This window comes from Podarcis muralis, chromosome 3 (genome assembly GCF_964188315.1).
Source record: "Podarcis muralis chromosome 3, rPodMur119.hap1.1, whole genome shotgun sequence".
Taxonomy (NCBI): Eukaryota; Metazoa; Chordata; class Lepidosauria; order Squamata; family Lacertidae; genus Podarcis; species Podarcis muralis.
The window spans coordinates 43064439-43090378 of NC_135657.1; the positions used below are offsets into that span (position 1 = coordinate 43064439).

Genomic DNA, 25940 nt, shown 5'->3' on the forward strand with positions numbered 1-25940 from the left:
ACAAACTGTGTTCTTAAAAAAATATTAAACTAGGGAGAAATGGTTGCCCTCCAGATGCTGTTGCATCACAGCTCCCATAATCCCTAACCATTGGTCATGTTAGTTGGGGACCACAGCTCAATGATAGAGCATATATTTTGTGTGGAGAAGGTCCCAGGTTCAATCCACAGCATTTCAAGGCATGGCTGGGAGAGACCCCTGCTTGAAATCCTGCAGAACAGCTGCCAGTCAGTGTAGACAGTACTAAGCTGGTTGGACCAATGATCTGACTTGGTATAAGGCACCTTCCTATGGAGCTGTCAGGAGTTCAGCAACACTTGGGGGGACACAAACGCTAAATGGGCCATCCTCATGTTAAACCACATTTTCCGTATCCAGTGTTTATTAAATGATGTATCAAGGACCAATGGGGAACTTCAGTGTCACAGCTTGCCCAGTGCCTCTTCCCTCCCCCTGCCCGATTGTGCCATTGACTTCTGATTGGACTGAAACCCACACCAACAGCTCCCCATATGCTAGGTAAAGGTGGCTGGGAGACAAAGAAGTTCAGAGGGGGAGGGAAATGTGGTGTCCCTCATCTGAGGGCAGGGGAAAGATGCTGAAAGAAATGAGAGAGAGATACAGGGTTAATTTTTTTTTAAAGAATAACAACAATAAAGTGGTAATAGAAAAGTTGTTATAGAGGGAAGAAGTCAATGCTAAAGGAACAGGGAGGAGGGTTGAAGCAAACAGGCAGTTTGGAGAAGAATAAGGCACAAGTATGACAAGGGATAAAAATACTTGGGGAAACATGAAAGACAGGAGGAAATATAAAGCAAAATCTTTCTCTACTCCAAATTAGCAAATTTCTGGCTAAAATGGAGAGGCTGAGTTTCAACAGCCTTCACAGCCAATGTATGCTCTTAGCATGAATGAAACTGAGCTATGGAACTCCTTGTCACAAGAAAATCTCTGAAGCAAAAAACTTGAGAAATTTCAAAGAGGGATTAGGTATCAGTAGAAAATGATGCCAGTAATTGTTAGCCGATTACGCCAAAGTCTGCCTACCTCTGCTACAATTTTGTGACTGGTGGGTCTCAGTAATTTTAAGCTATATCAAATTGGAATGGAAGGTAGAGAGTTTGAGAACACGTTTATTGCTTGCTATAAATATTTGTTCACAGACATTTGTCCTAACACCCAAGCTTGTCACTTATCTACCACCGTTATGAATAGTACTATGAACAGTGCTAAGGATTAGTGTCTCACACTGAACATTAACTTACTGTGAAAAACTCTATAAATTGAAAGTGGAGACACTATATGTTCTTTCCATTGTCTGTTTGTTTATTTTGTAGCACAATAGAATCTTCAATAAAAACAACATTTAAAAAAACAACCAGTGCTAATGATTCAGTTCTTGAGTATCCAGAGGTCATTGTTAACATAACAGAACCATTCCTGAATAAATATTTTATTTTATTGTTAAAAAATTATTGCACAGAAGGAATGGACCAATTTGGGATTGGGATTTTGAAAAATATAAGATGATCAGCTTTTGAGGGTTTTAGAGAATGTTAGGAAATTGTGTTTAAAAGTATACTTGTATTAATCTTAGTTTGAAACATTACAACATTTGTTTAAAACATTACAACATTTGTTTAAAACATTACAGTATTGTATGTTCATATACAGTTTATAAGTACAAGTAATAATTTGTAACTGGGTTACTCATATTTCTTTGCTTCACTTGAAGAAACCGTTGAAGTAATCTCTGAATTAAATGACACCACTGGGTCCACAAAATGGAGTGCCCGAAATAATTTCACATACCGATAGTAGCTGAAGGCAAGGACTCCCCAAAAGAAAACAACTATCAGACAAGCCCAACCGGCAATCTTAAGCATGTTTAGGCTAAAATACAAACAAAATGGAACATAAGTGTTTGTGTGTTCATTCAATGAGCAGCTGGATGATGATGATGATGATGATGATGATAATTTATTTATACCCAACCCAGCTGGCTGGGTTTCCCCAGCCACTCTGGGTGGCTTCCAACAAAATATTAAAACAATAGAATGCTTTATCGTCACAAGCTCCACTGAATGGAATGGAATTATTTGTTTAGTTTCCAATACATGTAGAATTTTATTGGAACAGAGCTGGGGTGTGTTATAGTAGCTTGTGCCCCTCTCACCCAAACCTGACACTGCTGTGGCACTCACCATGCATGCCATACTCAACCCTTCTTCGAGGGGGAAATCGGAACCCATTCCAGGCACTGATCCAGTGAACCAAACCAGCTTGGCCCAGCATGGCTAATCTATCCCACAGATTAGCAACTGTGGGTGGGTGGGACTAGGGAGATAGGCAAGAAGGGGTATATATCCCATTATTAAATATCCCAATAAGTTATCTCCCAGTCATTTCCTTCCAGGGGGAAATATGCAGCTGGCACAAAGACACATAAGAGTAAGCTGCTGTTTGTCCCCACCAAGGCCACCATAGCTACAACCACCACTGCAGAAGTCAGAGCAGTGACTCCAATCAAAACTGCAGCAGCAACTGTTGGATTGACATACATGTAATCTTCTCCCCACAAGACTCCGTAGAATGGAACTGAAGAGATTGAAATGCCAGTAATGGAAGCAGGGACTCTGCTACCTGAGTGTTCCCGTTTAGCTCCACCTCAAAAGAACCCATATCGCTCCTATTTTGCTCCAAAAGCTGCATTCTGCTGGTGAACAAGACAACTGTCTCTGCCATCTGCCTGCATGTCCAATGGGATCTCAAAGCACCTATGTGCAACTGCTGGGATTGTATTATGGCTCCACCTTGTCCTCTGGGCAGAGCCCTAGGTGTCAAGAAACATTTGCCCCACTTTCAAACAAACTGGCTCAATGATTGCTATTGTTGTTAATTCATGTGTATATCCTGACTTTCAACCAGTTTGAGGTCCATAGAGATAAAAATGGCAAATACCCTTTGTATACTGTACAAAGTATTGCTGTGTTCTTTTAAAAGAAAAACCCTGCACTCAAAACGGTGAATTCTGGTAAGGATACAGGAATAAATTCCCTTATCGCAGGTGTTCGAAAGAATTCCTCTCCCATCCAAATTAATGCTCTACTATTAAAGTTTGACAAAGATGATGGTGGAAGTTACAGATTGACAGAAATGCATTTATTTTGGATTCTTTTGTAAGCTAAATAAGGAAAGTTAGCTGGGGAATGGAGAGATCAGATAGAAGTAGAAGCAAAATAAGTAAGAAATCACATTTTTTTCATGAGTCTGTAGTAAGCAACTATTTCTAGTTGCATGTGTGTGAGAAAAAATGTTTTAGGGAAGGAAAAAAATGAACTCTTGATACCTTTTGAAAGACTTACTAGATTTACTGTGTTGAAGGCTTTTGTGTACAAGAGCCCATATAATCAGACTAATGATGTGCATCTTTAGGTTGCAGATAGAGTAGAAAAATATATAATCATTAAAGCAAAAATGCAAGTATGTGATGATTCTATGCAAAGTGAAAGTGCAAATTCAAAACAGCTGTAAGTGGTGATAAATTCGGGTATAAGTGCTAAGAAGATGGCATTGTTGCTAATTCCTGCTGTTTTAAATGATTGCCTACTTACATTAAGCTTTGCATAGAAATATAATTCACTTGCATTTTGTGGCCTTTCAAATCCACCACCTCCATCCCACATTCCCTATGTAGAAACACACATCTGTCATTGGAGGATTCACTTTATGTATCTTTATGTAACTGACATAAGCTTTTACCACAATATGTATCAGTCTTCAAGGTGTCATTTTTTGTTGTTGTTTTTAGTAGGGTGGGTATTTTAACACATGGCTGGAATATTGAGGAACATAATTTGCTTGCTTGTTTGAATTTTCAGTGTATTTGTAGTAAAAGTGTGTCATGAATAGCTACTTCTTAATATCAATACCCTGAATGTAGCATGGTCTGTTGGCTTTTATATGCATAAGGGATCACTTTTTGAAAGCATCTCCACATCAAATATCTAGGGTTGGACCTGAAGATGAAATTGTACATTTTCATAAGACTCCCATAGCTCATGATCTAATTTTCTGAGTCAATTTTTTACACAGAGAGAATGTTAACATTCATATTATCAATCTTCCATTGAACTAGAAAAAAATCTGCAAGCCTCTAGGCTTTTTAAGAATGTAGAAAGTAAATACATCTTCCCAGATTTCAGAACATGGAGTTTGTTCAACGGATTTTTACTAATCTTTGTATCAGGATTTTTACCAAACTTTTGTGCAGGAAAAGGAACTAATGCTTGATCTCATGCCAACAAATCAAGGGTACTAATGCCTACCTTTCAATGATGCCATGTGTCCGAACTGCAAAATAAGCTTCATAAGGACAAAAGCTGGAATAAAAAAATGAGACTAAACATTATTTTTCATAACTGTAAACTACAACAGTCTTATAATGAGAGGGAAACCAGCTTATAATTAGAGGGGAACCCCGAAAGGGTCAAATTTTAGATGATTACTGCTTCAGAAAAATCAAGTGTAAGATTCATGACAGTGATGATACTGTGAGAGGAGTGGTGACAGATACATTTGGGCCCTTCAGAGACGGGGCTACTGATACTAGTAGTCCTTGATAGCCTTAACCAACATGAACAGGACGATTCTCCTTCCATATCAGCATGTGTTCTCTGCATGAGTATAAGAAAAAGGGCATGCTACCACAGCCCACACCCCCCAGCACCCTCATTTGTGAGATTGGTTATGTAACTTTTTCCATATGTACATAAGAAGCTGTAATTGCTGTTGTTTGTACAGAGATTAAATTAGATGAACACACACACTGCATGGGTGTGTGTGAGGTTATTCTACTCTAAGAAAATATTGTGTGTAAAAGAAAGCAGAACTGATAACAAACTATACTTGCAGATTGACTGATTTTGTCTTCCTCCTTGGATACCATCAGTTTAGCCCATGTGCAGAGGCGATATGCCAGGACCCTCCCATAACACAAAATGAGTGAGATTCAGAGTTCTGTGTACCTCATTTTATTTAAATTGTTTTACTGTATTTGTCATCCAATAACTATAGTTTTCTGGGTAATATTCAGCACACTGAACTGAAAATCTGCTATGTTATTGTGTTCCTAAGTAACAGTTAGATGTCATCTCTGCTATTGACCTGTTGTATAATGTACACCATATATGACACTCAATATTAGTTCTATATACTCAAAGAAGACCCATTGAAACTATTTAACTATTTAATTGAAACCATTGGACTATTTAAGTAACTTAAGACCACTATTTCAATGGATCTACTTTGAATACGAGTTGAGTATCGTCCCAAACACTTAGGAATTAACTTAATTACAAATTTATAAACATGTTCCATTCAGGTATAATTATATTCAACAAAAGAGGTTTAAAGACTGTCTCAAGGCAAATCTAAAAAAAGTAGTATAAACACCAACAAATGGGAAACACTGGCCTGCGAGTGCTCCAACTGGAGAACAGCCTTTACCAAATGTGTCATGGGCTTTGAAGACACTTGAACTCAGGATGCAAGGGGAAGGCACGCTTGGCAAATCCACACCGTGATCAACTCCTGCCCGGAAACCAATGTCCCCACTGTGGAAGGACGTGTGGATCCAGAATTGGCCTCCACAGTCACTTACAGACTCATTGTTAAAACCGTGTTTATGGAAGACAATCTTACTTGGCAACGAGTAATCACCAAAGAAGAAGAAAGAAGATATTTAACCATACAGCTGCTAATTATGTTAAAGCTAACCTGTAGTTTGGATCCATTATCTTCAATCTGAAGAAGAAAATGCCATCATAGTCCTGAGGCCAAATGATAGAGTTGATGCCAGAATGGTTCATGAGTTCATATTGATTATCTAGTGTTCCTAGAAGTCCAGCACCACCACTCATAAAACAGGACACGTAATTCTGGGTGGGGAAATGTAATTAATTTACCATAAGACAAACATCCATAATACGTGAGGAATATGGTAAGTACAAATAATATACCTGCTTTATGTCCTAAAGTGTTTCCATAATAAATAAGTAGCTGATTCCATAGTTGTTGGGTTGGAAAAAATAATTAGGTACAGCTTAAGACACTATAGTTTTCAAAGTATTGGCAAATCATGCAATCCAGAACATCAGCAAAGCTGGTGGGTAGGAGGCAGACCAAAGATGGAAGATCCAAAATATCTAAAGCTCTGCTTGGGACACACAAACAGGGTGGATAGAAGGGTGGAACTCCCTTTCTGGCCATTTTTGAGAGGGTGGGAGTAACATTACAATTTCCCACCTATTGTTTCCATGGGGTATATTTTGTTTTGTTTGGCGTGTGTAAGAAGAAGGGGAAGGCTCTGGACTCATGCCCCCTTTTTACCTCTACTGATATCTGTTTCTACAGGGCTGATAGGTGCCTTACAAGGTCAGATTTCCTGTTTCAAGGCACGGCACCACCTGCTGCCTTTGGAGAAGGAGATCCAAAACATCATATAGCTCCAGAGATGCACTGCCAGTGACCACAGGATTGTGCCCTAAGTATTATTGCATTGCCTCTTGAATATTAATTTGTGTGTCCTGATCAAAATATTCATAGGCAAAATACCACGAGAGCTTCAGAATTCATATTATTAATTTCCTTATTATATACATTTTCTTACATGTCTCCCCCAATAGCGATCTATAGTATATGCAGTAATGCTTTCTAGATCCTGAGGAACCATTGAAGACATATTTTGTGCTTTGCTCAAACAGCGTACCTGTTCAAAGAATATAAATGCACAAAGTAAAACAGAAATCACATGCACAGTCTCACCCAAAGTCTCAGCTGTACAGCATATTTAAATTTTATCAATCTCTTAAGCTTGATATAGATATTAATGAAACTGGAAAATATAAAAGTTTAAAGCATTGTAACACAAATACAACCCTTCATAGATTTCAGTCCATCCTGTTTTGCCTCCTGACACCTTGTCAACCTTACTGGGATCTCAGGTAAGGTCATGTGCAGCATTCGGAAGCCTTATATGGTCTCGTGGAGGCTCTCACAAGAGCTTGCCAGAAGCCACCACCGCATCTACTTGCTTCTCTGGTAGTGTGTGTGCACGGACACACAGATGTATTCCTTGCATTCCACTGCCTGTTTGGACCTATGTCTGCCGGATCCAATGGACACTGCCTCCAAAACCTTTGGGCAACAATTAAGGCACTGGCCCAGGCTAGGAATCTGTGGTGGACTTTGTGGCCCTTAAAAATTCTGACGATTCTGATATTTCTTCCCATGGTAATTTTAAAAATGTAGTGTTGATAAGGTGTCTGGTCTAGAGGTTAGAAGGGTCCATTAGAGTGTGCCGACTTCATAGATCCTTAGAATTCTCGTATTTGGTGTTTTCTCAAATTTGGACAGAGCAGATGTAAATATTACATACGTTAAATGCAATAGCACATACGTTTTGGCCCTCAGGTTAGCATTTATACTCACTACAGATAACTTTTAAGGGGGAAGTGAAGTCAGGAAGCAGGAGGATAACTCGTGAGTGGCAGCTATGTTTCACATACTAATTGGAACAAACAAACCAATTTCTGGGCAGGCAGCTTATAGTTTATATCTGTTGGGCTGTACACAGCTGTTCTGTTATTAAAAACCAGGTATTGAATAAATTGTGTGTAGTTCACCATACTACACAAAAAGGAATTTAATACATTTGGCAGGTTCAGTTGGTTAAAGCATGGTGCTGATAATGCCAAGGTTGCAGGTTCAATCCCCATATGGAACAGCTGCCTATTCCTGCATTGCAAGGGGTTGGACTAGATGATCCTCAGGGTCCTTTCCAACTCTGCAATTCTATGATTCAGTTATTTCAGTACTTGTGCCTTGTTTATTAAACATGTTGCTTCTAAAGTTTTGAAGAATTTGCTTTTAAATCAATTTAGCACTGTCAAGAGGGACGCGGGTGGCGCTGTGGGTTAAACCACAGAGCCTAGGACTTGCCGAGCAGAAGATCGGTGGTTCGAATCCCCGCGATGGGGTGAGCTCCTGTTGCTTGGTCCCTGCTCCTGCCAACCTAGCAGTTCGAAAGCACGTCAAAGTGCAAGTAGATAAATAGGTACCGCTCCGGCGGGAAGATAAACGGCGTTTCCATGCACTGCTCTGGTTCGCCAGAAGCAGCTTAGTCATGCTGGCCACATGACCCGGAACCGGCTCCCTCGGCCAATAAAGTGCTGCAACCCCAGAGTCGGCCACGACTGGACTTAATGGTCAGGGGTCCCTTTACCTTTACTTTAGCACTGTCAAGAGCTGTGTAAAAGACTGATTCAAACAACAGCCATTAAAAAACCCTATTGTAAACAAAAATTCATATTTATTAAAAGCATTTATATACCACTTACTATTTCAAAGATGTTACTGTATTTTTCGCTCTATAGTACATACTTTTCTCCCTCCAAAAATGAAGGGGAAATGTGTGTGCGTCCTATGGAGTGAATGCAGGCTTTTGATGAAGCCTGGAGAGCGAGAGGGGTCGGTGCGCACCGGTGCCCTCTCGCTCCCCGGGCTTCAGGCAGCTATCCGCAAACCTTCGGAGCGTTCCCCCAGCCCGCAAACTCCTGGAGCGGCGGCTAGGCTGCGCAACCTTGCTTCCGCTCCCGGACCTGAATTTCCCCCCCTTTATTTCCCCCCTAAAAACTAGGTGCGCCCTATGGTCCGGTGCGCCCTATGGAGCAAAAAATACGGTATATCACTAAAATAAAAACACAACCTCAAACCAGTTAAACGGCAATATAAAAGCATTCAAAAGTGAATAAAGCAGAAATTTGTAAGATTCAAACATGTAAAAAAGGTTCAATCTTAGATGTTGGGGAAAGCCTGGGCAAAAATATGTCTTCACAATACATCTATCTGAAGCAACTGGTGGTTGCTGTTTCATGAATGGCAGATGGAAGGGCATTTCACAGTTGAGGAGCAACAGCAGAAAATGCTGATTTTGAAGTCATTGCCCCAAGACATTTTATGGGGTGTGTGGTGCCATGAGAATTCCCCCCCCCCCAGTTGATCTAAATGACCTTAAGGTCTAAAACTGGGCAGGTGGTCTCTTATTCTTGATTAACCTGAAAGGTTAGTGTACAAATGTCTGTTCACCTGTTTTACTGTTGTGTTATAATGGTAGTCATTCCTGGCATTCATCTCCCACAAGATATAATTTGCCTCAACAGTCCCAATCATTTTTTCACGCTCATATCTAGAAAGAACAGAAATACAATGTCATGTCTCTGTAAAGGACAAAAAAGACCAAAAACAACAACAACAAAAACCATACTAAGGGTATACACTACTGTAGGCCAGAGTTCTTGCCAATAAGGCAATTTTTAAAAAATATGGAACTGGTGGGGAATTGTGGTAATGAAGATAATAGCTGCATTATCACTCTTTTATCTTTCATCTGATTGGGATGGTCAAAGAAAGGGCTTAACGAATAAATATATATAAATACATATTTTCCATGGGTCTATAGTGTTTAAAAGCTGCTTACAAGAGAACAGTAGGACGAAATGGACGTGCGTAATGGACCTCTATTGGGCAACCAAATAGTGCCAAATTGTACTCTTGCACCTAGGAGAAAGGTAGGTTAAGATAAATCTCTCCTTGCCTTCTATTTGCATCAATAGTATACTTAACATATTTATTTATTCACTTTATTAGTTGCTTGGCACTTAAGAAGTCTCCAAGTGACTTACAAAACTTAAAAGCATAAAGCATGGCAGAGAATCAGAAAGAAGTACATTGTATTACAATAAAAGCTATGCAAACGCCACAAAACAGCAGAAAAACCTTCAAGAGAAAAACACCATTACAGTTGTACCTTGGTTTTCAAATGCCTTCGTACTCGGATGTTTTGGCTCCCAAACGCTGCAAACCTGGAAGTGACTGTTCCAGTTCGCAAACTATTTTTGGAAGCCGAATGTCCGACGGGGCTTCCGCGGCTTCTGATTGGCTGCAGGAGCTTCCTGCAGCCAATCAGAAGCTGCACTTTGGTTTCCAAATGTTTTGAAAGTCGAAAGGACTTCCGGAACAGATTCCATTCAACTTCCAAGGTCTGACTGTAATAGCAAAACCATAATAATCTCTCAAATGCTTTGTAGGTATGTTTTTACCTCGTGCCAAAAGCAGGACCTGGTTAGGGAAAGTGTTCCACTAGTGGGAGCTATAACTGAAAATTAAATGTGTAGTTCTTACCCAGTCTTCTCCCTGTGTTTTGACCCATCGATATTTCCTAATGTGAGGAAAAAAATAAAGTTTTTCAATGGTAAGGACAATGTTTTTATTTATTTATTTATTTATTTATTTATTTATTTATTTATCTATCTATCTATCTATTTATCTACCTATTATTTATTTATTATTATTATTATTATTATTATTATTATTATTATTATACCCCCACCCATCTGTCTGGGTTTACCCAGACACTCTGGGTGGCCCATAGCATATTTTAGAACATAATAATACATCAAACATTAAAATCTTCCTGATACAGGGCTGCCTTCAGATGTCTTCTAAAAGTCAGATAGTGTTTTATTTCCTTGACATCTGAAGGGAGGGTGTTCCACAGGGAGGGTGCCACTGCCGAGAAAGCCCTCTGCCTGGTTCTCTGTATCCTTGCTTCTTGCAGTGAGGGAACCAGCAGAAGACCCTTGGAGGAGGACCTCAGTGTCTGGGCTGAACAACGAGGGAAGGAAATGCTCCTTCAGGTATACTGGGCCAAGGCCATTTAGGGCTTTAAAGATCAGCACCAACACTTGGAATTGTGCTCGGAAGAGTGCTGGGAGCCAATGAAGATCCTTTAGGACTGGTGCTATATGGTCCCGGTGGCCACTCCCAATCACCAGTCTAGCTGCCACATTCTGGATTAATTGTAGTTTCCGGGTCACCTTCAAAGCATAGCAGCAGTCCAAGCGGGAGATAAGCAGAGCATGTACCTCTCTGGTGAGACAGTGTGCAGGCAGGTAGGGTCTCAGCCAGTGTATCAGGTGGAGCTGGTAGACAGCTGCCATGGACACAGAATTGACCTGCAACCCCATGGACAGCTGTGAGTTCAAAATGACTCCCAGGCTGCGCACCTGGTCCTTCAGGGGTACAGTTACCCCATTCAGGACCAGGGAGTCCTTCACACCTGCCCGCCTCCTGTCCCCCAAAACAGTACGTCCATCTTGTCAGGATTCAACCTTAATCCGTTAGCCGCCATATATCCTCCAACTGCTTCCAGACACTCACACAGGACCTTAACTGCCTTCACTGGTTCAGATTTGCAGGAGAGGTCAAGTTGGGTACCATCCGCATACTGATGAACACCCAGCCCAAACCCCCTGATAATCTTTCCCAGCAGCTTAATATAGAAGTTATTGCCCATAGTGTGTGATTAGGCCTCACACTTTAAATTTTAGAGTCACAACTGCTCCACCATTTTCCTCATTTTTCACTACTAAATAGCTATGCACTCCATTGCAATTCCTGAATGCTCAGTCCTCAAAAGGAAGAAGTGAAACGAGAAAATCAGGAGTAAAAATTTAGCAGATTGAGGATGAGAAGGTAAATGGAGCCACTTTCGCTTACCTGACAAACCAGCAACTTCCAGCTCCTTCTCTCCTTGTTCCCCTTGCTCAATTTCAGCTGCTCATTATAAAGTGTTTTGTAACTAAGGACTACTATTTCTGATTTTGCTTCCCCAGACTCCTTTATCCCAATTCCTTTCCCTTTTGTGTCATGGCCTTTAGATTATAAACCCAAGAGCAGGGTATTTTATGACTGCTCTTTGTAAACCACCCTGGAAGCCTTTTTTCACTGGAGAATAATAAAAAAAATCAAACAAACAAACAAACAAACAAACAAAGCTATGGAACATGGCTGAGAACAGGCATCCTATAAAATAAAATAGAATTCGTTTTTTAAAGTGCTTTTTCCAACATATAAAAAGAATAGTAAAACATTAAACATAAAAAAAACTTCCCGATAGCTGCCTTCAGACAGCTCGGGGGTTGGATAAGTCCATACCCTCCAAAATTTATCCAATTTAAATAGGGACATCCTAAGGAAAAATGGGACATTCTGGGATCAAATCAGAAACTGGGATGGCTTCTCTAAATCAGGGATGTCCCTGGAAAATAGGGACATGTGGGGGGTCTGGACTACTTCAACTAGCAAGGCAGAAAATGGCCAGCATGGGTTTCGAAAGCACGTCAAAGTGCAAGTAGATAAATAGGTACTGCTCCGGCAGGAAGGTAAACGGTGTTTCCATGTGCTGCTCTGGTTCGCCAGAAGCAGCTTAGTCATGCTGGCCACATGACCCGGAAGTTGTACGCCGGCTCCCTCGGCCAATAAAGCGAGATGAGCGCTGCAACCCCAGAGTCGGCCACGACTGGACCTAATGGTCAGGAGTCCCTTTACCTTTACCTTATGGCCAATAAAATAACATATTTACCTTATTTACACTTTCCATACAGCAAAAGGATATGGTGGAGTATAAATTTAGCAAAAGACTTAGTAGCAAGCTCAGTATTGTGTTTTGGGACAGACTAAATGGGTTTGCCAGCAAAGTTAAAATACTGCCTGCTTGGATGTTCTTTTGGAGGGAGGAATTTTGTATCTGGATTCACTATCTCAGTCTCAGAGATAACCAGCACTATCAGAGTTGGCAGCTCTGATGTATGACACCATTAAAAAACAAAAAATTGATGCCTGTACTCTACCACCTACAGAACACTTAAATAAACTGGAATAGCAGTCGAAAACAATCTATTTCCATCCATATTTTATATGAAGTTTCTTACGCGGGTATTTTGAATGTAAAAGTTTGATTGCTACAATTTGTGGGTCTGTGGACATAAAAAAAGAGAAATACAATTATATAAAGATATTTATGATTAAAAGATAAGTTTGAAAATATAGCACAGAATTTATTATGGTCTTTCTACATTTTATATACTATTAATATTCTTATTATTTCATTTATATATAGCTGAATGCCAAAATAGGATTCTAAAAGGCTTATGAGGTATAAAACAAATTACACAAACATTAAAATATAAACATCCATAATTAGAATACACAATAAAACAATCAAATTAAAATAACACAGCAATTTAAACAGAGGACTCTGGTCAAGAGTTCAAGAGAATGCCTACATAGACAGAAGCATCTTCTAAAGCTGGAGGAATATCAGTACAAATGCAGTTTCTTGCATTTCAGTAAGGAGTGTACAGTTGGCTTGCAACTTACACAGAGGTAACATTCCAAGGGTTTGCATGCAAAGGCAGGAAGACCCCTGAAACTGCCACCACATGACTATCCCTATCTTACTGGCAGTGGCGGAGGAAGAGGGGTGGGGGTGTGTGGTCCGCCCCAAGTTTCATCACTGAGGGTGTGTGTGTGACAAAATGAGTTGTTGTAAAAAAAGTGGGCTCACAAAACTTTTTAGGAGTGACGTGGTGACTTAGGCACCTGCAGGTTCCAAGCTGCCTCAAACGGCAGCATGGGACTTGCGTCTGCCTACTGCCTCTCCCTCAGCCACCCTACAGCTGAGGGGGAGGTGGCGGAGAGGCTCCAAGCGTTGGAAAGGCTCACCCCGCACCCATGGGTGCAGATCGCCCTGCCCCTGACTGCAGGACATGCCCCCACACCAGGCACTGCTTACTGGGCTCTGGGAAGCATGTGGGAGACCTCTGGAAGGCTGTGGGAGCCTCCAATGAAATCTTGCAGGGCTGTCCAAAATCTTGGGAGCCTCCCACTGCCTTCCAAAGGCCTTGCGTGACTTTCCCAGACCCCAATAAGCAAGGTAAAGGGCTTAAAAACTGTCCCCGCAGCAGGAAAATCCGGCTCAAAAGGCCTAGGATTAATATGAAGGAACTTTAAGTTATCTAAATTTGCTAAAAGTTAGTATTACTTCACAGCAGGCATAATTAATAGATCTCACTGCTACAAGCTGTGGTGAGGTGACAGTCACTGGCTTAGATGACTCTTAAAGGGACAAGACAAGTTTATGAAAGATAAGTCAATCAACAGCTATGAGCTGAGAGAGCTAACTTGAACCCCCAAGTTTGGAAGCATGGTGCCACTGAACAGCCTTCTCAGAGGGAATACTATTGCTTTCATGCCTCACTTTGGATTTCTGGGAGCAGGATGCTGCAGTTAGATAGACCTTGTTGGTCCTGGTACATAAGTGTTCCTTGCGTTCACAGACAGGTTAATTTATCTCACTCATCTGCCCCCAAAACAGGGTTTCTGAGGTGGCTAAAACTCATAGTGAACCACAATTAATAAACAAGATAAGAACAGTTATACAATACAGTCAACGTCAAAGAAAACCCTACAGCACCCAATCTGACTATAGTATCTACAATTATTATTATTTTTGCAATGTAGAACATGGAGGAAGAAGGAAAAAATAGCGTTGTTACTTGCTTTTCAATAACCAGGTCTCGAAATACAGGACAACCAACATTTATGTGCGCTACCTGAAAAGAAGCACATTCTAGTAAGCCGACAGTTTCTGCCATCACACACAATATCAGTGGGGAAAAATAGTTTCTGTTCAAACTCACACCACTGTAATGGCACTCGGGGGGGGGGAGGGGAGAAAGACAGCACAGATCTAGGTTTAAAAGCTGACATTTGAAAGCCATTTTTTGTGATTTACATGCATGAAGTACAGTATTAAATAAAATAATGCATTTTTAATGTGCATTCCAATGCACAACATGGCTAGAGAAGTCCCACTGATCACATACTTAACTACTGTCATTAATCTGATTTGAGTTGATTTTATAATGAAATGATTTTGGAATGTTGTATCATTTTAATGTTGTTAGCCGCTCTGAGCCCGGCTTCAGCTGGGGAGGGTGGGATATAAATAATTTTTTTATTACTTATTATTATTATTATCTCCTAAAGAAATCAATGTACAACTTTGGCTAAATTGTGCCTCATTTAGAGGTGTCAAGCAGTTCACTCTCCCAGAAACTACTAACTCTTGGTAGAAAGCAAATTCATAAAATACGGTACTCTGGCTGCAACCCTTAGTATAATTACTTTGGATTAAGTCTCACTGATCACTTAATTTCCAAGTATATGGGAAATTAATTTTGTCTTTAATTTTTCTAACTTTTATTGCAGTTAATGGACCTAAATTAGTTATAGCTATTCATTTCAATGGGTCTACACTGAGTTAAATATAAGACTGAACCTGGAAAACTGAAGCATCTTAAACCTACAATAGCAGGCTATAACGAAGCCTCAAGCGGTGGTTCCCACAGCGCAGCAACCCGGCAAAGGGGGTGCAGTAAGGAAAACCACCGTCACCTCTCCGCTGGGAAGCGCTGAGCAAAGGTGAGTCCCTAGGCAACGCGGCCGATTTGATCGGCACAAGGCATGCAAGCTCCACCCTCCAGTCGTTCTTAGACTCCTTATTGGGTGAGCAACGCAGCCAAGCAACACAGTTGGAGCCTCCCTCCTCCCTGGCCGGCAGGGAGGGAGGGAGAGAAGCTGCTTCCTTTGAAATCCGGGAAATTTAAGGGACATCATCAATAAGGGACAGCAACGGGACACAGTGCTGGGATAAGGGACTTTACCGCCAAATAAGGGACGGTTGACAGTTATGCTTCTTATCTTTTATATTTTTTGATTGTTACATTATGTTATGAATGTATGTATGTTATGCTGTATGTTATTCTGAAGCCTTTGGGCAAAAGGCTGTATAAAAATGTTTCAACAAACAAACAAACAAACAAACAAACAAACACATTCGTTGATGAGAGTCCTCCTCAACCCTTTATCATATGACAGCAATATTTTTAGACTGAATTACAATATTTTTAGTAATTCCAGATGGGCAGTTTATTGAGCATTTGTCTTGATTTTTTTTGCACATAATTTGTGAAGAGGCTATATGACACTGCCATTTAGTAGTTGGTATCTTGTGTAATTTTTCATCACTTATCTTACCATCAAAAGTCAGAAAGGGGAAAGTTAACAAAAATTGCACTGGTGAGTATATGCTAACAACCACTAGATGGCAATGTCATATAATGTCACAACCACAAAAAGTGTGAACAAATCAGGATAAACTCAATAAGCTCAATAAACAGCTACCTGAAATCAATGAGTATTTTGATTGTTTTGTTGGACAATCTCTGAAAGTCACAGCAACATCTTGATTTTATTGGACTTCTCAGCGGCTTTTGTCCCTGATACCGTTGAAGTATCAGATATTATCAGATATTATACTGCTGGTGACTATCCAAGGCAAACACTTGAGATGGTTTTAATTTTACCTCTCAATATGTACCCAGATAGTGGAGACAGAACTGTGTCTTGTGAGGCTCTTTTTTGTCATTTAATATTTATGCAAAACTGTTGGGAGAGAGAATGTGGAATTTAAGAGTTTGATATGATTAATATCATGACATTGCCTAACTTTCTGCTTCATTCTTTCTCTTTATCATCCATTAACCAGAGCATCCTTGGTCCTGAACTCGTTGGTGTCTGAAGGCTACGGTCTGTTGGATAAGGAGAATAAGACTAAAACTGAACCTGGATAAAATGGAACTGATGTTGATAGAGGATCCAAGGAGGCTGGGAGCCCTTGCCACTGACTGAGGCATTTCCCTTGATAGAGTATGTATGCAGCCAAATGCTGCTTAGAGTACAGCTGCTCCTGACGATCCAGGTTGTGGTCAGGAGTTTTTTCTATCTGATCTAACCTCTGTCCTTCCGCCCAATATGAATGGCAAAACTGTATACTGAAAAATGGGGACCAGGCGGTCAGCAACCTCTATCAGCTATTATTGTAGTAGCTTTCTAAAACCTCTGGATTCAGGAAGGGCCGCTTCAAGAGGGGCCACACCACCCTGGCTCCTGTTGAGTTCGGCAAGAGCTGGGGCACCATGATGGCAGAAGTAGTTGGGGGGGGGGACAGCAATTCCCATTTAAACTTAGACAGCAAAGCAGGATAGGCTGGCCAGGGGGTGGGGAATAACAAGAATCTTTAACAAAATGTGTGGAATGAACCTGTGTTCTGTTCAATCAGCCATCCTGTACCTCACAATATTTTATTCCATCCCTCCTCTCACTGGGAATGTCTGTAATCCTCCTACACACTTCAAGCAGCAGTATGCGGCTCTGTCCTTATTGGGGTTTTTTTTTGGGGGGGGGTTCCCCTTAGGATTTCTCCTCTAATGTTGTTTTTTCCCCTTCTGCACAACACGTGGTCCTCCAAGCCAACTTTATCTTCAGACATTAAAGATCTCTATCAGGTATTTTTTTAAAAAATGAAAGTTTTTGCAACAGTGTATTTGTTAGTGCTTAAGGTACTATGGTATTCAGTTGTTTTCATCCTTTTTTAAAAAGAAAGATTAGCATCTCATGCTAAAAACTTACCTTGTTGGGAGTCATACATGTTCTTCCAGTGAGGGAAGGTTCCACTTCAATTGTCATAATACCCGTTGAACTAATTCTACAAGGAAGTATCAGCCATAAAACAGGTATATTTAAGACACTTGAAATTAATCCTTTATATAATACTTATGTGTTGCTTTCACAACTGATATTTATTTCCTTATCTGTTCCCAAAATTCAAATCCACAAACTTAAGTTTTTATGAGTTCCGTCTTATACTTGAGATTCTGGCTGGGGGATTCAGGGTCTGGTGGAAGGACCTCAATACTTTCAGAATTTAACATATATTGCTGGCATCACCGCTGTCCCAGTGGAACTCCCACAATCTGCCAACAGAGCACTCTGTCAGTAGAACTGTTCCACAAGCAAAGATACACTGGCAAAGCAGCCAAAACAGGATAGAGATGATGAAAATGAGAGTGGAAGCATGGCTACCCACTGCAACATGGTGCACGGACACGGCTGGGGGTATGCTAAGGGCCCCCACAAATCTGGCGATGGTGTTTGCTGTCAGTGCAGCCACTTGTATTTATCATTCATTTGACCTTTGAACTAAAAACCCCTTTGCATGAGAATTGTTGTTTCTACATATTGATTTCCTATCTGAAATAATGACCTCAAGCTTTTATAGTAACATCCCAAAAGGGATCCAGTGCTAAGCAACAGGATGAGGGATATCAAGATTTTTAGATCCCATGCCAGGTTTGTGCCCAACTTGGGAATCTGTGTGTCAAATTTTGGTTCTTTGTGGGTAAAACTTGGTTCATTTAAGAACTTCAGACTTATGGGTGAGGCCTTCAAGCAAGAGATAGCAGTTTCTGACCCTTAGCTAGCAGGCCCAAGCTATACTGCATTTGCTTATTTTGTACCAGTATCCCAAGGACAGAAATTGTCATTTACTAATTAAAGTTACATTTTTCCACTGTGCTGTCATAGGGCTCTATCATCTAACCTAGGTTCTGGAAATTTGCAGCTAAGTAACCTTGTGATTGGCTGAGAAGTGGGATAACAGGCAAAAATATATAAAAGCAATCTACTTTGTAGTATTCCTTGCCCCAAACTAGCCCCTCTGCTAGCCTCCTGTTTATGCCCATCTTGTATTCTGAGTTTTGGTTGTTGAACTGACTTGTCAAGCCACATCTCTTTGCAAAGTCAGAGCGTGATGATGAAGTATCTTAGCTTAGGCTGTCCGATTTTTTGGTTTTTTAAAATGTATTTTCCATTATATTTCTAATTTCTTAATTGATCTCCTAAAATATTTTCTTCCTATTTAGTAACAGGGTTCTTACCACGGTATTATTTTATTATTCTTAAACATATCTGTTCTGCATTTTACTGTGGTTATTTGGAAAACTGCCTTGGTGTAAACCAGTGCCTTAGATCTCTTTTATCATACTTAGCTACCATACAAATGGTTGTTTTTGCTGGAGGCTTCAGACAGCAAAGCATGGTGACTTAGCTCTTGCTCCCTGGAACCTCACAGGGATCCCACAGAGCTACAGGCGTCTCCTGGGCCTGAAGGAAAGGACTCTTAACAGGAATGGTGGCAGCATACAATTTGGGGGATTTGGTTGGACACTGAACCCTATAATCTTTATGTAGTGGCATCAGCTGGACATTAACTATTCAGAGATGTGTGCCCTAGCTGAGATACAATTAATTTGGAATTTCTTGAACGTTGTCTGAGCAATATGTTTGGGGTAAATCATTATAGACAAAAGTAAGTGGACAAAAAAAAATTTTTTTTTTAATACAATCTATGTTTATGTGGCGAGGACAACACCATTCATTGAGTACCTTTTTCCTTTTCTTGTTTGTGCACCAGAGAAACTGATCAGTAACCTTTTTTTAAAAAAAATGTGTCTAAGATTGCCCACAGCTTCCTCAAATATTAGATTTCCAAAGTTGGAAATGCAAATAGTTTTAGGCTTTGGATCTTATGCTAGAGCCCAGTTTGCCCAAATAGAAATGGTTTTAAATTGGTGTCCTGATTAAATACTTTTAAATTATGTATGGTGCCAAGGAAAAACAAAATTCTGCCTTAATAAGTTACACAATTCTGGTATGCAATTTCCCCAGAGTTTTCACATTGTAAACTATGGCTTGGATCCAAAGAATGTGAAACTAGTTCTTGGAGACTAGGCAGACTTTATATCAGCTCCCCGTGCCATGTGGCAGATTGTGTTTCAAACTGAGACAAATTTTAAAAAACAGGCTGTGATGTGTCGCGGAAGAAGCAAGCTGTTCAAAGGGTTTAGTTTTATTAAAAATAAATAAATCTTGCATTAGTGCAAGCCTCTTGCTTTAGGGTACATGCATACAGGCAAATGTACTAATCTTCACAAAAAGGAAAGAGAATAGTCAAACTCAAATTTATGGGCAGATACTAGAAAAGATTATAAAGAAATCAATCTGTAAGCATCTTGATAACAATTGCAGTGATTAATAGAAGCCAACATGAATCTGTCAAGAATAAATCCTGCCAGACTAAAAAACTCATTTTTAAAAATTAGGTTACTAGATTATGGATTTTGGAAATGCTGTGATTTTTATTTCTCTTACTTTCAGAAAAGAATTTGACAAAGGTCTACATATTATTTTGTTTACTAAACTGGTTAAGTGTGGACAAGTGCTCATCAATTATTCCTCATCAACCCAGAGAGAGACTTTGAATGTGCTGCTGCAGGGCTCTAGTCTGGGCCTGGTTTTCTTCAACATTTTTAGTAGTTATATAGATGAAAGGGAGGAGTGAATCATGAAATTTGCCAATGGCACAAAAATCAGAATTGCTACCTAACATCTCAGAATGACCTTGATAGAATGGAAAGCTGGGTCAAAAATAGCAAAATGAAACTCAAGAGACATATGCAAATATCTGCATTTTTGCAATACATTTTAAAATTTTCAGGTGAAGGATGTCACGAAACATGGCTTGGCAGTAGTACAAAGTTCTTGGGATTGTAATAAACCATAAGCTGAATGTGAGTCAGCAAAGTGATCCAGCTGTGAGGGGGCTAATGTGATTTTAGGCTGCTTCAATCAAATCATAATGTCCCAGTAATGAGAAGTGGTAGTTCCTCTTTATTCTATACTAGTTAGACCTCACATGAGAGTATTGTGTCCAGTTCTGCACACAACACTTTAAGAGTGATATGGTTTGCTGGGTGAGATGGGAGGCTGTATGCCTGAGCCCTTTCCTAATTCCTGGATCCAGCACAGATTCAATTCCTGAAATAGCCAGGCTAGCTTCCTGGTGGGGTAGTGTCCCTCTAAGTATGAACCATTAAGGCAACAAACGAAGTGGCTCTGTGCCAGATGACAAATAGATGAGCCCCCTTACTTCAACTCGCTGGTAGTTAGAAAGACAAAAGCCAGAGTTGAAGGTCTGAGTTATGTGAGCTAGAAGCTAGAAGCAAAGCTGCAGGCTGGGCAGCTTGGAGAAGGAGCCATGCCTGATTTCTGCTTGAATCCAAGGCTGTGGCTATGGGGGAAGCAACACCTTCTTGAGCTCATGTTGTATATATGCGTAAATAAACTATATATCATAAAGATACCACAGTCTCCAGTGTCCCTCATTGCAAAGGAAACTGAATCCTGGGTAAGCCTGGAATCTTACACTGCTTGGAGATTAGGGTGGCATGCAATAATATAGACAAATGAGAATGGGGTGATGAAGATGTTAGGTAGTATAGAAAACAAGTCCTATGAGAGAAGGTTGAAGGAACTGGGTATATTTAGCATGCAGAACAGAAAACTGAGAAGGACCTGATAGCACCCTTCAAATACTGGAAGAGCTGTCACCTAGAATATGACAAACACTTCCCTGCTGCTGTAGAAGATAGGACTAGATCTAATGGGCTTAGCTTACTGAAGGGTAGATTGTTGCAAAGACAGAACTAGCTTTAGCCACTAAGGAACAGGAATATAAAAATATGTGAATGCATGGTGATAATTTTGAAAGAGAAGAAAACCAAATAATTGCACAGAATTTGGGACCAGCTGCTGAAAATATGAGGTTGTCTGAGGAGTAGGGAGAGTTGTAATGAACATTTACAATGCCAGTTGGAGGACATGAAATAGAAAAAAAGTTCTGACACAGCAACTTAAAAAAGCAACAGGTTGCTAATAGAAATTTGGAGGGGTGTTGAAGGAACAGCTCCATGCTCAGAAGCCAATTTGTTGAATTGTTGGAGCTTATTTGGATAATGATGATGATATGTGGGAAGAAGAGTGGAAACAAAAGTGTGATAGTAAGGATATTCATTCACATATTTTAACAGTACAGGGTGTGTTGACAATAAAAGATTACAGGGGAGATAGAATAAACAGCAACAGAGAAATTGTAATGGGCTTGCTGGTGAAAATAGATAAATAGATAGATATGCTGGACTGTGGGGGAAATTTGCTAGAAGGGGAAGTGGATTAGATATTAGGGGTCAAGGCTGGCATCTGTTATTGAAAGCTGGGTGTCAGATAAAACATCTTGATGGAGTTCCATTATATAAAAAAAGACTGATAAATTGTTTCTAGAGTACTTCACTGTTGTAAAGAATCTGCTGTTTTCACAGCCACCACACACTGGGTTGACATCTTCATTGAGCTATTTATCATGATCTCAATGCCTCATTCCTGATCAGTCACCTCCAGTTCCAGACCCCATGAGCATATATGTGAAATTCACTGAGTTTGGAGAGATGCTTTCAGAGCTCTCTGCAAGCTCTTTTTGTTTTCATGACTCAGAACAGTTTTGTATCATCATCAGTCTTAGCCACCTCACCACTTCACCGCTTAGTTCTAACTTTAGTTCATTTATGAACAAGTTAAAAAGTGCCAATACTAATCCTTGGGGGACTCTACTTCTTTCCATTCAGAGAACTGTTGCTCTTCCCCTATTATGTACTGAGCCACAGCAAGGCTCTTGGTTTCAGTCTGCAACTCAGAATAGAAAAATGTCTGTGCATTAACCCCCAGCACAAGATCTTTGGTTTGGATTGGAACATTGTGGTTCTATGCTAGGGATCATTGGGAAAGGAATTAAAAATAAAGCTGCCAGTATCAAAATGGCATTATATGAATCTATATTGTGAAAGCATTTATGTTACTGTGTACAGTTCTGGTTGCTTCTTGGTGAGCAACTCCCCTTTGAAGAAAGATTACAACGTTTGGGACTTCTTAGTTTAGAGAAGACGCAAGTTAAAGGTGACACGATGGAAGTTTTTAAAATGATGCATGGCACGGTAAAGTGGATAGGGAAAAGTTTTTCTTCCTCTTCATTACACTACAACTTGTGGGCATCCACTGAAGCTGAATGTTGGAAGATTCAGGAGGGATAAAATAAAGTACAGTGGTACCTCAGGTTACATACGCTTCAGGTTACAGACTCCGCTAACCCAGAAATATTACCTTGGGTTAAGTACTTTGCTTCAGGATGAGAACAGAAATCGTGCTCTGGCGGTGCAGCAGCAGCAGGAGGCCCCATTAGCTAAAGTGGTCTTCAGGTTAAGAACGGTTTCAGGTTAAGTACGGACCTCCGGAACGAATTAAGTACTTAACCTGAGGTACCACTGTACTTCTTCACACACCACATAGTTAATTTATGGAACTTGCTTTCATAGGAAGCAGTCATGGCCACCAGCTTGAATGGCTTTACAAGAGGATTAGACGAGCTCATGGAAGAGAGGGCTATTGATGGCTATTGGCCATGATGGCTATGCTTTGCCTCTACAGTCAGAGGCAGCAGAACACCAGTTGCTGAAAAGCCACAGGAAGGTAGAGTGCTCTTATGCTTGAATCCTGCTTACATAGGCACTTGTCTGGCCATTGTGACAACAGGATGGTGGATTAGATGGGCTGTTGGCCTGATCCAGCAGGTTCTTCTTATGGTCATGTTCTGAACAGATGAAAGGGAGGCCTAAACTCCAGTAGCCCCCTGTCAGAATTGGACTATAATAGTAGCATTACAACCACATCATATTTAAAGTCCTTGTGGACAACAGAGGGGTTAGTTAGGAACTGAGCTGCAAAGGACACCTTAGGATTCAGCTGCTGAATGTACTTTACTCAGAGAATAGCTTGTGAATATTACTGTGGTTAACCAAACACCTTTAAATGAATTTGTGGGAACTGCTACTTATATGGCTGGCACAATAATAAATTTCACTGGGAGGCTGGGTCTGTAACCCATATTGATATTTTGATATGTTTAATTTTGAACCATCCATTGTTGAAACAGATACAATGAAAAAAGATATTGCGTTTGATTTACCTCATTTGAGAATATTGACTGATGATTTGAAAATGCAAGGTGTAGTTAAACAATGCCAAAGCTCTCATCATAGTAAAAAAGAGAGATCTTAAAGAAAAATGGTGGTCCATCTCAGAAGGGGACTTGGACTAAACCCATGGCTTCACTTGTAAAACCAAGAATAGATAGGATCCCCAAATTAACAGCTCCCAGAAGGCTTCCCAAGATGGAACGTGGTCTTTGGAATTAAAAAGAAGTTCCCCAGCCCTGAGCTAGTTCCAATAAGCCTTCAGTGTGCTTATGCTATTGACTCTTCTGAAATGTAAATGTAACCAATAAATTGTTAAGTATTTTCATATTTTAACTATCATTATACTTACATTCCATCTTCATACTCTCCCTCGGTTGAATAATCATGGTCATGATAAAGTGTTACAGTCTTTAAGATATAATAAACAACAATAATGAATAGTTAGTCTTAAAATACCATATATTTAAGGGCTGCAGGCAAGTAACATTACTCATTATATCATAATAAAACAGGATAGGTAAAGGTAAAGGTACCCCTGCCCGTACGGGCCAGTCTTGTCAGACTCTAGGGTTGTGCGCTCATCTCACTCTATAGGCCGGGAGCCGGCGCCATCTGCAGACACTTCCGGGTCACGTGGCCAGTGTGACATCGCTGCTCTGGTGAGCCTGCACCAGCGCAGCACACGGAACGCCATTGACCTTCCCGCTATAAAGCGGTACCTATTTATCTACTTGCACTTAAGGGTGCTTTCGAACTGCTAGGTGGGCAGGATAAAACAGGATACTAAAAGTTAAAAAAACTTCAAATTATATAAAATATAAAATCCACTTTATCCTAGACATTTGAATCCCTGTAATGTAAGTAAGGTTATATGGAATATTACATCTTTTAGAATATTCATGTGCAACTTTGTATGTATTTAGTGAATCATAGAACTTGATTATATTAGTTCTTATTTAGTTAGTTATTTAAAATATTACAGTGGTACCTCGGTTTAAGAACAGTCCAGTTTAAGAACGATTTGGTTTACAAACTCAGCAAAACCAGAAATAGTATCTTGGTTTGAGAACTTTACCTCGGTCTAAGAATGGAATACGAATGGTGGAAGGCTACCGGTGGTGGGAGGCCTCATTAGGGAAAGCACGCCTCGGTTTAAGAAGAGTTTTGGTTTAAGAACAGACTTCTGGAATGGATTAAGTTTGTAAACTGAGGTACCACTGTATTATAATAGCCCCTTTCTGAGCTATCACGACTGAGGAAATCATTGCAGCCATATCTATAGGCTTCACGTAGAAGTGTGAGTTCATAAATCTGGTTCATCCATGGAATTCCCACTGAATTAGAAACATGCTAGTAGCCTTGAATGTGTCTGTAGCCAGTAACATGTCTGAACCAGACAGCCTGACCCAAGAAAGAAACACACAGGAAGAAAAATGCAAGATTCACCTACCTGATTCTTAGTACAAATTCCACGTGCTATTTCATATTGAATAGAGTTATTTTGCTTCAGCAAGTGTGACCTGTAGATTGTAACTTCTGTGGACAATCCCACATTTTCCAGAAAGACAATCTGGGCCCAAAAGGTCATATTTGTTCCCATATCCAGATAGTAAGTATCTGCTTCCATATTGTGCTGAAATGATATATATGGACAGACCTCTCCTAAAGGATTTGTGGCACTAAGTACTTCAGTTTTCAGTGGATAAGCCTTGTAATATATATGAGTACCATTGTTTATGAGCAAATAGAAGTCACCATGCCCATTCACATATATGGCAAAGTCTTTGGCTTCAGTTTCCCAAGCACTGAGCTTTAGAACATCTTTCATATTAAACTTTAAGAAAAACATGTCATTGTTTTTCATTTTAATCACAGTGTTTCCAGCACTGCCTATAAAAAGGAGAGAGAAAAATAGATAGAGCTTAATATAACATCTGGTTTATGTATATAATTATATTACTATTATCAATAAAAGTACAATTCTTTCTTATCTTTTCAGTAACAATGGTTGATTGTTTTAACAAACATTTGTCCTTAGTACAAATTTGCCTTGAATTGTGGCAAAAATTATCTATAGAAAACATATGCTTGTGATTCCGAACATTCATTATTTCTTAAAATTATTTGTATAGTGTCTATCATTTCCAAGGTGATTTCTGGGGCACATTGTTTTAAATTAAAATTGGGAACACACATTATTCTTCCTTTCAG

At 40.0% G+C, this 25940-nt stretch overlaps 1 protein-coding gene across 6 annotated transcripts in view; it reads right to left on the reverse strand.

The window, feature by feature from the left end:
• Nucleotides 1-1533: 1533 nt before the first annotated feature.
• CATSPERE (catsper channel auxiliary subunit epsilon) overlaps nucleotides 1534-25940 on the reverse strand; it is a 42090-nt gene continuing 17683 nt past the window's right edge. For 4 of the 6 annotated variants that reach the window (XM_028724136.2, XM_077925729.1, XM_028724139.2 and 1 more), the window contains 12 exons: nucleotides 25180-25619; nucleotides 24079-24137; nucleotides 17437-17512; nucleotides 14464-14516; nucleotides 12834-12878; nucleotides 10243-10279; nucleotides 9539-9618; nucleotides 9148-9247; nucleotides 6671-6769; nucleotides 5779-5939; nucleotides 4329-4382; nucleotides 1534-1893 (listed from right to left, as the gene is read on the reverse strand). In XM_028724136.2, the coding sequence (XP_028579969.2) occupies nucleotides 1707-1893; nucleotides 4329-4382; nucleotides 5779-5939; nucleotides 6671-6769; nucleotides 9148-9247; nucleotides 9539-9618; nucleotides 10243-10279; nucleotides 12834-12878; nucleotides 14464-14516; nucleotides 17437-17512; nucleotides 24079-24137; nucleotides 25180-25619 (1391 nt within the window). In that variant the 3' untranslated portion in view covers nucleotides 1534-1706. The other 2 variants (XM_028724138.2, XM_028724143.2) reach the window with 2 other exon arrangements.